Consider the following 12,671-nt stretch of genomic DNA (forward strand, 5'->3'; position numbering starts at 1 on the left):
TGAAAAGAGCAATGTTAATTTGCACAATGGCCTTCAGTCCATAGACCTGATCTGTTGCCCCTGGACTGGAAGTACTGCCGAGGCACATCTGGCTGCTGAGAGAGGTTGCAGTTTGCAGCATTCTGCAGTAACCCCTGTGGCTGAGCTGCCAGCGGGAGTTCATGGATACTAAAGGTACGTCTACACTGCATCTGGCAGCGAGCCTCCCAAGCCAGGTCCACTAGCGGGACTTGTGCAACTGAGTGGGCTTGAGAGCCCATGCTCCAGCCCAAGCTACAACCTCTACGCAGCTATTTTTAATGCACTGGTGCAAGCCCTGCTAGTACAAACCTGAGCTGTGGACCTGAGCTGTGAGGCTCTCTTCCCGGTTCAGCGTAGGCATATCCTAATAGGAGTTCCAGCCAGCCCCTCACCTTTGCACAAGAAAGTTAACAAGAAATAAGGAGAGAGTGTGTGTGGTGGGTCCATCCTCTGAAGAGCAAAATAAAACAGCTCTAGTTCTGAAAGATAAAGAAACTGTTCTTACCTCAGGCAGCATCCTAAAAATGTCCTCTGTGATGAGGAGAGTCTTTTTATTGTCCACCTCATAACTCATGTTACTTCCCAGTGCAGTATTGTTTTGAGAAGCAATAAAGTTGTGAACAGCATCACAGCAGGAAGCTAGTTCTAACCTGGAAAAGACCAGTGTAGCTAATGAATGATAAGGAGGTGGCAGAGAACTAGAAAAATAAAGTCTGTTTTTAATTAATTTAGTTACCAATAAAGCTGCGTGAACCTTTCAGAACGACTTCCTCCCCCCCGCCCCGACTTGCTTTATAACCAGTACAAAACAGCTCAGCTTTGTCAAGAAAGATTTTATGATTTGTGGCAAATCCAGGAACCCCTTCTTTTTCCTTGTTTTTCCACTCCCCCCCACCCTCCAGGAAAATAGGCCACAATCACCCTTATTATTGTTATAAATTAGTACTACAGAAGCACTGCGGCCCCATCAGAGACCATGGCCCCACTGTGCAAGGTGCTGTACAAACATATAATAAGAGTTAGTCCCTGCCCTGAAGAGTTAATCAGATTTCAGCAAAAATGTAAGAGGTGGGTGTAACAATCAGAAGGGATGGAGAGAGGATGTGGGAACAGCGAAAGGAAACACCTGGTTATGTAGCTCAGCTATTAGAACAGCTAGATGGTTGAGTCAATTAATTAATGATTAATGTCTTCCATCACTCAGCACAGTTCTGCTGTGCAAGATTTGGCAGATGTTAAATAAATAAATAAGATAGATATCTTCCGTGTTTGGTGAGAGAGAGAGAGAGAGAGAGAAAAGACAACACAGTCTGCAAAAAACATCTCATCAATAGGGCAGCCTCCATTTAAATGCCTTCTAGAAGGATGGTCTCTTGATTGTCCAACTCGTAACTCAGTTTATTTCTTCAAGGGGTGTGTGTAAATGCTAAGCAGTATTATTTTGAAAAGCAGTAAAGTTGTGAACAGCACCATCAGGACTCTGAAATCTGCCATTGATCCTGCTGCCCTTTGTCTTATTCTGGGATCCGATACACCTCACAATGCACCATGTCCATGATACTGGGGAATCATTTTGGCCCAGAACTTCAAAAGATACTTCAGAGCCTAATTCCCACCGAGGTTCTGGGCCTTTATCTTTAAAACCCTTTTACCTCACGCTTCCAGATTGTCAGCCTGTGGTCAGCATTGATATCCTTGGAATGTCAGACTGAAGGATTAGCGGATGCTGCACCTGGACACAATATGGGCTTCTCCCAAGCAGTAGAGGCAGCATTGATGTTTGTCGCTGATTGAGAAGGAACTTGGGCAGGAAGCACAGATTTTAAAGCCTGGGATCTTCAGCACAGTCCCATACCCCATGCATGAGTACGGGGGAGAGGGGGCGTTTATAAGTAAACAGATTCCCCCAGAAGTCCCAAATCAACTCTAAATAATTACTAAAATGAATAAAAAGCTATGTAAAAACAGTAAAACAGCTAAATACTATATAAAAAAAACTAACTATACACAATTACACTCTTTTTAAAAGGTGCATCACACGCAAGAGAACACGAATAGTTCTGACCTGGATCATGCAGGAGTGAAAAGGAACTGGAGATGTGGTCGGTCTGCTCCACCCTTTATTGCCTTGGACGAAACCATGAGGCGAGACAAGGGCGCATTCATTAATCAGCGGACACTACTTTCAAGTTCTCCAGCTCTGGACGCATGGTGCGCATGCGTCAATCTTCAGTGGAATACTATAGGGATCAGCACTCAAAGAAGAATTAGGTGAACAGTTCTCTGGTGTGCTCTTAGAGCACCACTACCCTTACTCAGAGCAGATAGTATGGTTACAAAACAGTCTGATATTGTCTAAAAAAAAAAAAAAAGTTTTTAATCCTAGTGTAAAGAATGTCTACAAGACCTTGTGCGCTGCTTAAGCCTGACTCAGCCCCTACTTCTATGGTCTAAGCAGTGAAAGGGGCTTTATTGGCCTCTCTGCAACGGGGTGATTTGTTTTTTTGAAGACAGTTTTTAATTGGAAATTTGAAACACTTGTCTAGAGTTGGACCATTGGATCAATATAATTAACTGTATTCTCTAAGAGAAATTATGAACACAATTAAATATTTTGGTGCTTTTAAATATATATATATATATATATATATATATATATATATATATATATATATATATAAAATTTGTATTTTTAAATTGAAAGACCAGCTGATATATTTACTTTTAAAAGTCTGATTTTTCTTAATTTATCTGAATTGTTGCTAACTGCTGACCCCCAGCAAAATGATGGTTGCAGTTGTCTACAACCTACCTGGATGCAGATTATCTTTCTGTGGAGAAAGCAGGATGTGAGGAGGCAATGCCCTCACAAACAGAGCTGTAGCTCAGGGAAGGACAGGGTCCTGATGAGGAACAAGAAGAATGAAAGTTGCAAGGAAGAGAGCCACATGTAGGGAAAGATATGGAAAGGAGGGCCAAAGGCCCAGAGTGGGTGCACAAAAATGGTGGAGAAGGCTGAAGTAGCTGTGAGGGAGAAGACATATGAGAACTCCATGGAAGGAAAAGTCTCTCAGTGGCAAAGCTGAAGGATACAGCGACCAATATGGAGACGAACCAGTGTGCAGTTAGCACTCAGATTCTGGGGAAAAAAGGATATTGGGAGAGTCTGCAAGGCAAAAGCTACATGAAAAGTTGTTAGCAACAGAGCAAGCATTACAAGTAGCCATAGAGACATGCAATTTCAGAAGGAGAAACTCAGAAACAACATGGAAGAGAGGGGTAAACTATTTCTCATGGTAGGTGATATGGAGCAAGGATGACCTGTGGAGCCAGCTCCAGCAACTCCAGAGGAGAAGGCATCCTCTGAGGGATGTGGTCTTTAAGGGGAGGGTGTGTGACTGGGTGTCCATCCCACTCAAGGCCTAAAGGGGTATATTAGGCCAGTTAACCTGTAGGTTGCATCTGGAGTGCTAAGGCCTGACTGCTGATGAAGGATAAAGGTCTGCAGCTTGAATTCCATTGACACAAATGAATAAAGCCTAAAATCATTAAAGCAAAGAAATTGTGAAGCTGCATCTTGCTCAAAAGAAATGTGTAGGTATTAAAAACCAATTATAGCTGTGGAGGTACCCAGCTGGGTTCTGTAGCTTGTTGTACGAACAATATACCTGTTACATGAAAAATCTTTGAAGAATGTTAATGCAGTAGTTAATATTCAGGTTACCTAGGGAACCTGAGACTAAAAACTCTAGATAGAGAAGCTGAGGGGCAGAAGCAATCCACCCTACAGTAGTTTCCAAACTTTAGGAATGAGCCTTCTGGGAAAAAAGCAAGGCTCTTTCACCCATCTCTTTTTAATGTTCGCTGATTCACTGTAATATCCAAGAAGAGTGAAGTCTTGGTTTGGTTAGAACAAGCGTAGATTGATGTAAATCTGTAAAAGGAGGAAGAATTCAGGTGGGCTTTAAAGCAGAGAGGTTAAGAGTTAGGCTAGTGAAGTTGCCATGCTTATGTTTTGATTGGTGATAAAGAACAAGGGGAATAAGGCTGAATCTTGAGACGAATGGTCTCATGGGAAAATATTTCTGATAAAAATTCATATGTAGTACTAAGTTCAGACACACTTTTCCTTACTTCCTCAGTCACTTGTCATCTGCATTCCGTTCAGCTGTGGTAAAACTGTATCACAAGATACTACAGCTCCTGGTATCTCTCTGCCATAGTGAGCTGGAGGACAGAATAAGAAGTAGGAACAGCTGTGGGGATGGATGATATACCCAAGCATGTGAAACAGTATGTCCCCCATTGGATGCACAAAGGCAATAACCAGAAGACAAGTGCCAGGTGTGCCGTGCACCCCAGTGGACAGTTTGAAGTTGGTGTAAGTGTTGTTAGCACAGTGTAGACAGACACCCTGAAATGGAGAGAAAGAACATGACACTTATTTACTTATGAGGCATGGGCAAAAATTCATCATACAAAGGTAGGTAGGAGTGGGTGTGTGTGTGATGTCCCCAAATTCTGTGAAAAGTCTGAATACCAGACTGCAACTCCCTTCCTATCCAACATTACACAATGTGGTGCTATTCCTCCCCTTCCTGGCTCAAAAAACATTTCACCAATCTCTTTGAGCTCTGTTCCCCAAACAACTCTGCCAGTACATCAATCATTTCTAAGCTGCTATTCTAGTTCCAGGTCTCTCTCTCAGTGATTGATAAATATACCAAAAAGTGTGTGGCAGGTTTTTAAGGTGCACACATTTAGTTAGGAAGCACTGTACTGAATCTTAAAGGAAAACATATTTCCTTTGATGTGCTAAGAGATCAGCACTTCTGCAAGACTCTGAAGTGCTGGAAGAGCAGGATATCTATAAAATTTTAATATCCAGCTTCTTGAAAAGAACAGGAAGGAGAAGAGATTGAGATAAAAAGAGAGGGAGTTACTTGAACACATACACCCCATGCATGATAATCATCCAGCCACCAAAACTTATAGGTCAGTGATCACATTTTATTTTGTGTGTGTATATTATGTATAAATTAGATAGGGGGAAGGGAACTTATTTCCTAAACTTTTAGGAATTAATACAACTGTTACAGTAAAAGTCAATGGGCCCAAATTTCAATAAGCCTACTCTAACTTAGCACTAGGGTAGAAGGCCATATAATTACCTTAAGTTTCCTAGAAGACTAGTGCATCCCAGAGTTTGCACCTCTGAATACTTCTGCCCTGATCTTTGCAAGCATGACAAAACTTGTGAGCCTTTGCTGCTCATTGTACATATTTCTGGTCAGGAGAGGAAAAAAAAAAAAAGACTACTATAGCAACAGTGAGAATGCTCATAGACTCCTCTTATGCTGTAACAAGACGACTGGATAGAAGGTAGCATGCTAGATTCTTCTGGAACTTATTCCATTTAAGGGCTAGAACAGGTGTGGAATGGGAGGTTCTGGTGGAGACAAGCCTGGAACAAGTCAGCCTGGAACAGGGAGAGGTTGCTCTGGGGATACATCTGTCTCACTAGCAGGGCAGAAATAGCTTGTAGAGTGGCAATTGGGCTGCTCTGAAGCGGCTCTCTAGGTAGTAGGCCATAAGAGAAAAGCATCAGAGCACAGTAGCCCTGACTCAGGCTGGGGAAACAGCAGATCACCACAGCCTCCCCTCCAGCTTGTTCTGCAGGCATATTATCCCTGTCCACCCTGAGTTATGACTGAAAGGATCTGAAATTAGCATGGCTGATTTTGCCTAGAGATGTGAACTTACATAGCTCCTTATTATGCTCTAACGCCTTTGCGCCTGAGGGGCCTGATTCAAACCCAACTAGAATCAATATAAAGACTTCATCGGACTTCAGTGGTCTTTGGTCAGGGCCTTAGCACCGTACACTGAATTGGCTCAGCTACAGGAACAGTGTTGGTTAGTTAACCAATGCTTCACGATCAGCCATGAGAGCATACCATTTCAAATTCTCCACAAAAGGATGTTTCTACCCCACACACCCAACAATTTTTCCTTAGCATGATGCAAATCGACTTTAGTCAAACTGGATATTAAAATCCCAGAGCTACCTAATTCTAGACAGCTGTAAGGTCAAATTTTTAATCATCTTGCCATATTATTGTAGAATAATGTGATTCAAGAGAGTTTTTCCTTCTTGAAAAATCAGTATTAGCAGAATGAAGTTGTGCTTCACTAAACCTGAAGTTGAGCATTTCTAACTGCAAGATCTTTGGGGCAGGGATTGTTACCCACTGGCCCTGATTCAGGAGAACACTTGAGCACATGCTTACTTACATGCAGTCTTGAACAGGGATGGATTTAGGCATGGGTTTATTTGGACTCTGGCTACAATGGGAACCCTAATCTAGCATCAATCCTGATGGGGACCCTCCAAGCATTTCTACAATAGAAACTATAAATAATAGTCTAGAACCTTGAATTAAGAAACATATTGCACATTTACAAAGCCTCTCAGATACCAGAGTGGCTGGCACATTAGAGATGTCTAAATAGATATCACTATGCGACCTCTTTTCATTTAAAATTGTCAATTTTCTTTATGGAGCTGGGAATTCTTTATTTGGCTAATTCTATAGATTATCCAATTGTTCACTCCCAAAATGTAGAGAAAATTAGAGAAACTAGATGTATTTAGCTCTTAGAATGTGCTCAGTGCAATACATAACACAGAAATAAAGACAGTCCAAGCTCCAGAGAGATAACAGAATCTTACAACCATGTACTACATACAAGAGGCACTGGTTTATTTGGTATCAATTTCCTGGGGAAGATCTGCACCACACATTTATAAAGCAAACCCTCAGATTGCTTTTTTAAATTAATAAAATTAAATTACCTAAATTTTGTATATTCTTCTGGTCTTCTTTTCCATGTGCAGTTCTGTATTTTTGTCACTATCTGAAGATAATAATCTTCAGAATACCTTTAAAAAAAAAGTATCAGAGGCTAGAATATATATAATATGTATTTAGTTACAGCTATAAATCACTCAATTTCTCAAACATTCAAGTGATATTTGTATTAATTTTTATGGTGCATATAAAAAAAATAAATCCCTTTGAGTTTCCATGACCCATTTTATCTCTTGGTAATACTATTATCCTCATTTAATTATTGTGGCCTATTAAACCATCTTCTTTTACCTCTTTGATACATTATTGAACTTCTATTTTCAGAATTTTTCAGTATACCTACAGGTTTAGAACTTGCATATTTTAGGTTCATTGGATCAATCAAATGATCTCAACTCAGCAGTCCAAATTAATATATAAATTTCTGCCTGCGTTATGCCTGAAAGCCTCTTTTTCTTGTATTCAAATGCTTTAAAATTTAATGATATTTTCAGACATAGCTGTTGCAAACCAAGTAGCCACCTTGCAATTCTCCTTTTATTCACTTCATAGATTCTTCCAAGATTAATTTTATTATCCAAGACTATCAATATTTAAACATGAAAGTTTGTTTGTAAAAATCTTTTAAGTAAAAATATCAAATCTGTATTGTATACACCACAGAATCAACACTACCAGGGCATATGGAACCAGAGGTTTTTGCATACGGTAAGGAATCTTTTAAAGAGATTTAAGTTAGTTCACAGATGAAATACTGCAGAACATTTTATCAAAAGAAAGGAGAAATTTTCTTCTGTTATGGATCTCTACTAGGACAGATTCCATTTGTGCTTTTTTTAAATGTACCTGGAACCTAATGGAGTTGTGTATATTTATTCCCTAAAAACAAATCTGATTTATGGTTTGTGGTTTTTTGGTTTGTTATGTGACTACTAATTTTACAGGACTTATCTCCAGAAAACCTGTACCCAGTGTTTTTAGTGAAAAGGATTATTTCTGGAATCACAAAGGGCAATTAGAGTGCCACGGTTTTTATATGCAAATGTTTCTGAAAATTGCATCTTTCCTTTTGTTTGCTTGAGAAAGGAACAGAAGTTGTTTACTGTGTAATGTTAACTTTCTGGTCAGGTTTGCCAGACTTCTAATTACTACCTATTTGCAAATGGAAAAAGAAAATGCAATCATTTAGGGCCCAATCTAAAGACCCACTGAGGTTTGACTTCATTAGGCTTTGGATCAGGTCTTTAAACATACACAGTGTAGCACACATGGTCTTGAAAAAAACATTTAAGTGCAATGAAACATGACATGTTTACCAGAGCCCCAGCTTATTAACAACCTCTAAGGAAGCCAATCATTTTTACTTAGCTGATTTTAGGAAAGCATCAGTTGCATAAAATGGCCTTAAGTACTGAAATCATATCTAATGCTACATTATGCTGCTTAAAAGGGAAGCAAAGGTAGATGTTTCTGTGTAGAAACTCTGCGTGCTAGCTTTGTTTTGGTTTTTTGTGCTGAAATCTATCAATAAATAACTTTATTAAGGAGACTAGGACCTAAAGAGAAATTGTATAACTTAAGGGAAAGACTACAAATACGACAGAAAAAAAAATTACTTGGGGCAATGTTATTGTGTAGGGAAAAACCTGTGAGAATCTGAAAGCAAATTCTTGCCTAAGGACAACTAGATGAAGATCACAGTCTTCAGTGAAAAAGAGCACTATTGTCAACTTGGGAAGAAATGTCATGGATTGACAATATTAGAGAGCTCAGAGAGCCATTAGGTATGCTGAGGAAAAATCAAAGCGATCACCACAATGCCAGTTCTAAGGCCTCATGAAGGACTTAACATAGGACTAGAAGGAAACTCCTGGGTCACAGAGTCCAGTGTCCTGCTGTCGCAGACAACCCGGTCATATAAACCCATTCGTATCAAGCTCCATCTTAAAACCAGTTAAGGTTTCTTGCCTCCACTATATGCATTTAGCTGTCCTTATAAAATGAAAGAGGCTTCTTAACTATATATTAATGAGTTATGTGCCTCTGTCTGGAAAAACACACCCCACAATATGCAGTCTTGCTGTGTTACTTACTGCCTTCTGCTGGATGGGATCAGCCCTGCTCCAGTACTTACAATCTCACTCACTACTGGCTGATTTACAGAGCACAATACAAGTTAAATGGTAAATGAAGACTTGTGTTAATGAAACTCTATGCATAGATGCCGTTTAGTAGACATTGTGCCTGTATATGCAGCCATGGATTGCTACAGCTCTCCTTTGCCAACTACTGGTACAGTGCCATCAGTATAAAACAGTTTATAGGCCCACAGGGCAGGATCTGACAAAGCCTACAGTGTCATGATTCAGACACCATTTTACCTGCATTCATTTTAACACTTTCTTTTCAGCTGCAAAAGCCTCTCTGAACACAGGCAATATTCAAATAGTTTTTTCTTTGGTTGGTTGGTTTTTGTGTTTTTAAAGAACAAACATGAAGCTCTTGGATTTGCTGCTGCTGGTTTCACAGCCTGGAAAACTTTTCTGTCAGTCAGAAAGCCTATCTGACCATCACCTGTTAAAGCGGCCACAAGGACTCATTTCTCAAATGGAGTGAATCCAAGATGGTGATAAAGGTTTCATTTCAAAGCTCTGACAGAACTGTGTAGATTCTGGCATCAAGTGATGGCCCAGGATATATTACCTCTTGCAGCGTCTGACAGTTGGCAGCACGTGGCCAATGATGCCAAAAGGGTTAGTATTTGGCTACAAAGGTGGGACAAGCTTGGGTAAGTTGGGCTATGGCAGAACGTGGACAGGGCAATAACTATTGCTCTTAGAACAGTGGGTCACACTTCCCCCTCCTGCTTTGGAGGGTCTATCACCGACATCCCAACCACTGCAATGACATGCCATCCTAGGAAACTCACTTGTGTTAACTGATCCCTCCCAACCAGGCAAGTGATTTTTCCCCCCTACGATGCCTCTCACTCACGTGCACGGGGCCCTAAAGGGCTTCAATTACTGGGGAATGGCCAGGATGCAATGTCTATTAGTACACAAGGTGGGGATGTTGGCAGACTATAAGTCTCCTGCACTGCAGCCTACAAGCTCTGGTGCACTAGTGGAAGGGCCACAGCCAGGAGTGGGTGATGAGAGCCCACAGGGAGAAGTTAGAGAAGGGAGACAGAAGTAAACTCCCCCTATGACATGCTGAAGCTAAGCACCTGCTTTCAGAAAGCATTCTTGCCAAATGAACTGGCCTAACGAGGGGCTGTGAAAGAGGAGGCTCTTCTAACCTGACAGTAATCTTGTGGGAAAGAAGCAGAGGGAAATGCAAGACAAGGGAAGGCAGCCTTGTGCCTTTTGATATTACAAAGCTGCCAAAAGAACTATCATTTTTTTGTTAAATCTTAGGAAGTGCCCTCAGGGCTTGCTGTAGAATAAAGATGGAAATCTTCCAGGAAACCCAGCCCTTCAGGCCATCCATCACCACCAAGGCATGCTTGGTACAATAAATACCTTAGTACTTACCTAGCATTTTTTATTTTCAAATCATTGGACAAATATTAAACTAGTTAATTTATCCTGGTATGTATCAGATTAGGAGGCTGAATTGTCCAGATTATTACTGAAGGCACTTTGGAATGGCAGTACAAATCACTGTTTACACATACTCCTTGCCAGAGTTAGATTCGAAGGGCAGTCAGCTATGAAAATTGAATTGCAGCACTCATGGAGCAATGCAATGCCTTGTTCCACAAACCCAGCTCCTCTTCCCACCTCCCCAGTTCATTATCTGCCTCCCCCAATCTGCACAGCTCCTCTTTCCTCAGCCACAGTGGTAGAATCAGCAAGTGGGAGGCATTAGCACTCTCCCAAGCTTTGTCTATAAACCAAGCCCCGAACACTTGAAATGCTGAAACAAGTCACTACTCCAAGTAGGTCATCCAGATCATCATCCAATGATCCCTCTTTCTGAGTGCTTTGATTGGCAAGCGTAAGGGGTAACAATGTTGACAGTTATATTGTGGTCACTAGGTTTCAGAGTTAACACATGTGAGGTGACTAATAAGGCCACTTTACACCTCACTTGGTGCTATCAGTTTAGGTGGACTGCAGACACAGCCCGATGTCACTGTATTGGTTTACACCCAGCTCACATTCTGAAGAATACCTATACAATCATTAGGGCTAGTGACCAGACCCTTTATAAATAATAAATAAAAATAATAATTAAAAAAAAGATATTCTGAAGCACAACAGGCAGGAAAAAAAAAACTCCAGAAAGAACTACTACCTGCTGAGTCAGCTACATCTATTCAGCTGTGGCTTCACTACTCTCCTTTCCGATTACCACTAGCTGGAAGGTAAGGTAGTACCAACACTTTAGTGCTTCTCCATCCACTAGAGAGGATGAATAGGCCTGGGAATACTCATCTGGTGGGAAGGAGCATCAGTGGGAGGAAACAAAGAGGAGTGCAGTTTTGAGAAAAGGACAACAACAAATAGGGTAGGTGATCATGAAATGATGAGTTCATGAGTCTAAGGAATGGTAGGAGGGAGAACAAAATAAAGACAATGGATTTCAAGAAGGCTGACTTTAACAAACTCAGGGAGTTGGTAGGCAAGATCCCATGAGAAGCAAGTCTAAGGGGAAAAACAATAGAAGAGACATTATTAAAGGCACAAGAGCAAACTATCCCACGTCGTAGAAAAGATAGGAAGTATGGCAAGAGACCACCCTGGCTTAACCAGGAGATCTTCAATGATCTAAAAATAGAGTCCTACAAAATGTGGAAACTAGGTCAAATTACAAAGGATGAATATAAACAACTAACACAAGTACGTAGGGACAAAATTAGAAAGGTCAAGGCACAAAATGAGAGTGAACTAGCTAGAGACAAAGGGTAACAAGAAAACATTCTACAAATACATTAGAAGCAAGAGGAAGACCAAGGACAGGATAGGCCCATTACTCAATGAGGGGGGAAAACAAACAAACAAACAAACAAACCAACGGCTTAATGACTTCTTTGTTTCGGTTTTTACCAAGAAGGTTGGTGGTGATTGGACGTCTAACATAGGGACTGCCAGTGAAAATGAGGTAGGATCAGAAGAGGTTAAAATAGGGAAAGAATAAATTAAAACTTACTTGGACAAATTAGATATCTTCAAGTCACCAGGGCCTGATGAAATGCATCCTTTTTAAGAGCAGGTTAGACAAACACCTGTCAGGAATGGTCTGGATAATTAGTCCTGCCTTAAGTGCAGGGGACTGGGCTAGATTACTTAGAGATCTCTTCCAGTTCTATGATGCTATGGTGAATCAAGAGAAGAGAAAGCCAGCGCAGCAATAGGAATGGGTGAAATGGTGGGAAGAGATGACCAAGTGCAGGGGAGTAGAGTGACCAAAAAAGTGGTAGAAGAAAGACTGAAAAGTCAGAGAAAATCTTGAAGTTTAAGACAGATAGGGGAAAAAGGAGGTTCAATCAGAAGAGGGGGGGGAAAGGCCTTGACTAGTGGGAGAGGTAGAATTAAAAAAACCTAGATGCAACCATTTAAAAATAAATTAAAATTTGACTGACGGAAAACACGGAAACTGAAAAAAACCAGGAAAAAGCAGCATCAAAATTTGGACAAGAAAAGTGTGGGATAGAGGCCAAAAAAAGAAAAAAATATATTTTAAAACTGATTTAATGGTGGTTTCCAATGAAGCAAAGTTTAAACATTTCCTGGCCTTTGACTGGGCATAGACTGATAATGTATTATTTTATCA

General features: G+C 40.6%; 1 protein-coding gene across 2 annotated transcripts in view; it reads right to left on the minus strand.

Moving 5' to 3' along the window:
- Positions 1–12,671, minus strand: part of ST8SIA6 (ST8 alpha-N-acetyl-neuraminide alpha-2,8-sialyltransferase 6) — a 55,459-nt gene that overhangs the window by 17,271 nt on the left and 25,517 nt on the right. Inside the window, exons 4-5 of one of the 2 annotated variants that reach the window (XM_038390941.2) lie at positions 6,878–6,964; positions 527–671 (exon numbers count right to left, since the gene is read on the minus strand). In XM_038390941.2, coding sequence (XP_038246869.1) covers positions 527–671; positions 6,878–6,964 — 232 coding nt within the window. Of the gene's footprint in view, positions 1–526; positions 672–2,086; positions 2,625–6,877; positions 6,965–12,671 lie in introns of those variants that run through there. The other variant, XM_038390948.2, reaches the window with a different exon arrangement.

The sequence above is a fragment of the Dermochelys coriacea genome, chromosome 2, assembly GCF_009764565.3.
Source record: "Dermochelys coriacea isolate rDerCor1 chromosome 2, rDerCor1.pri.v4, whole genome shotgun sequence".
In the NCBI taxonomy this organism is placed as follows: Eukaryota; Metazoa; Chordata; order Testudines; family Dermochelyidae; genus Dermochelys; species Dermochelys coriacea.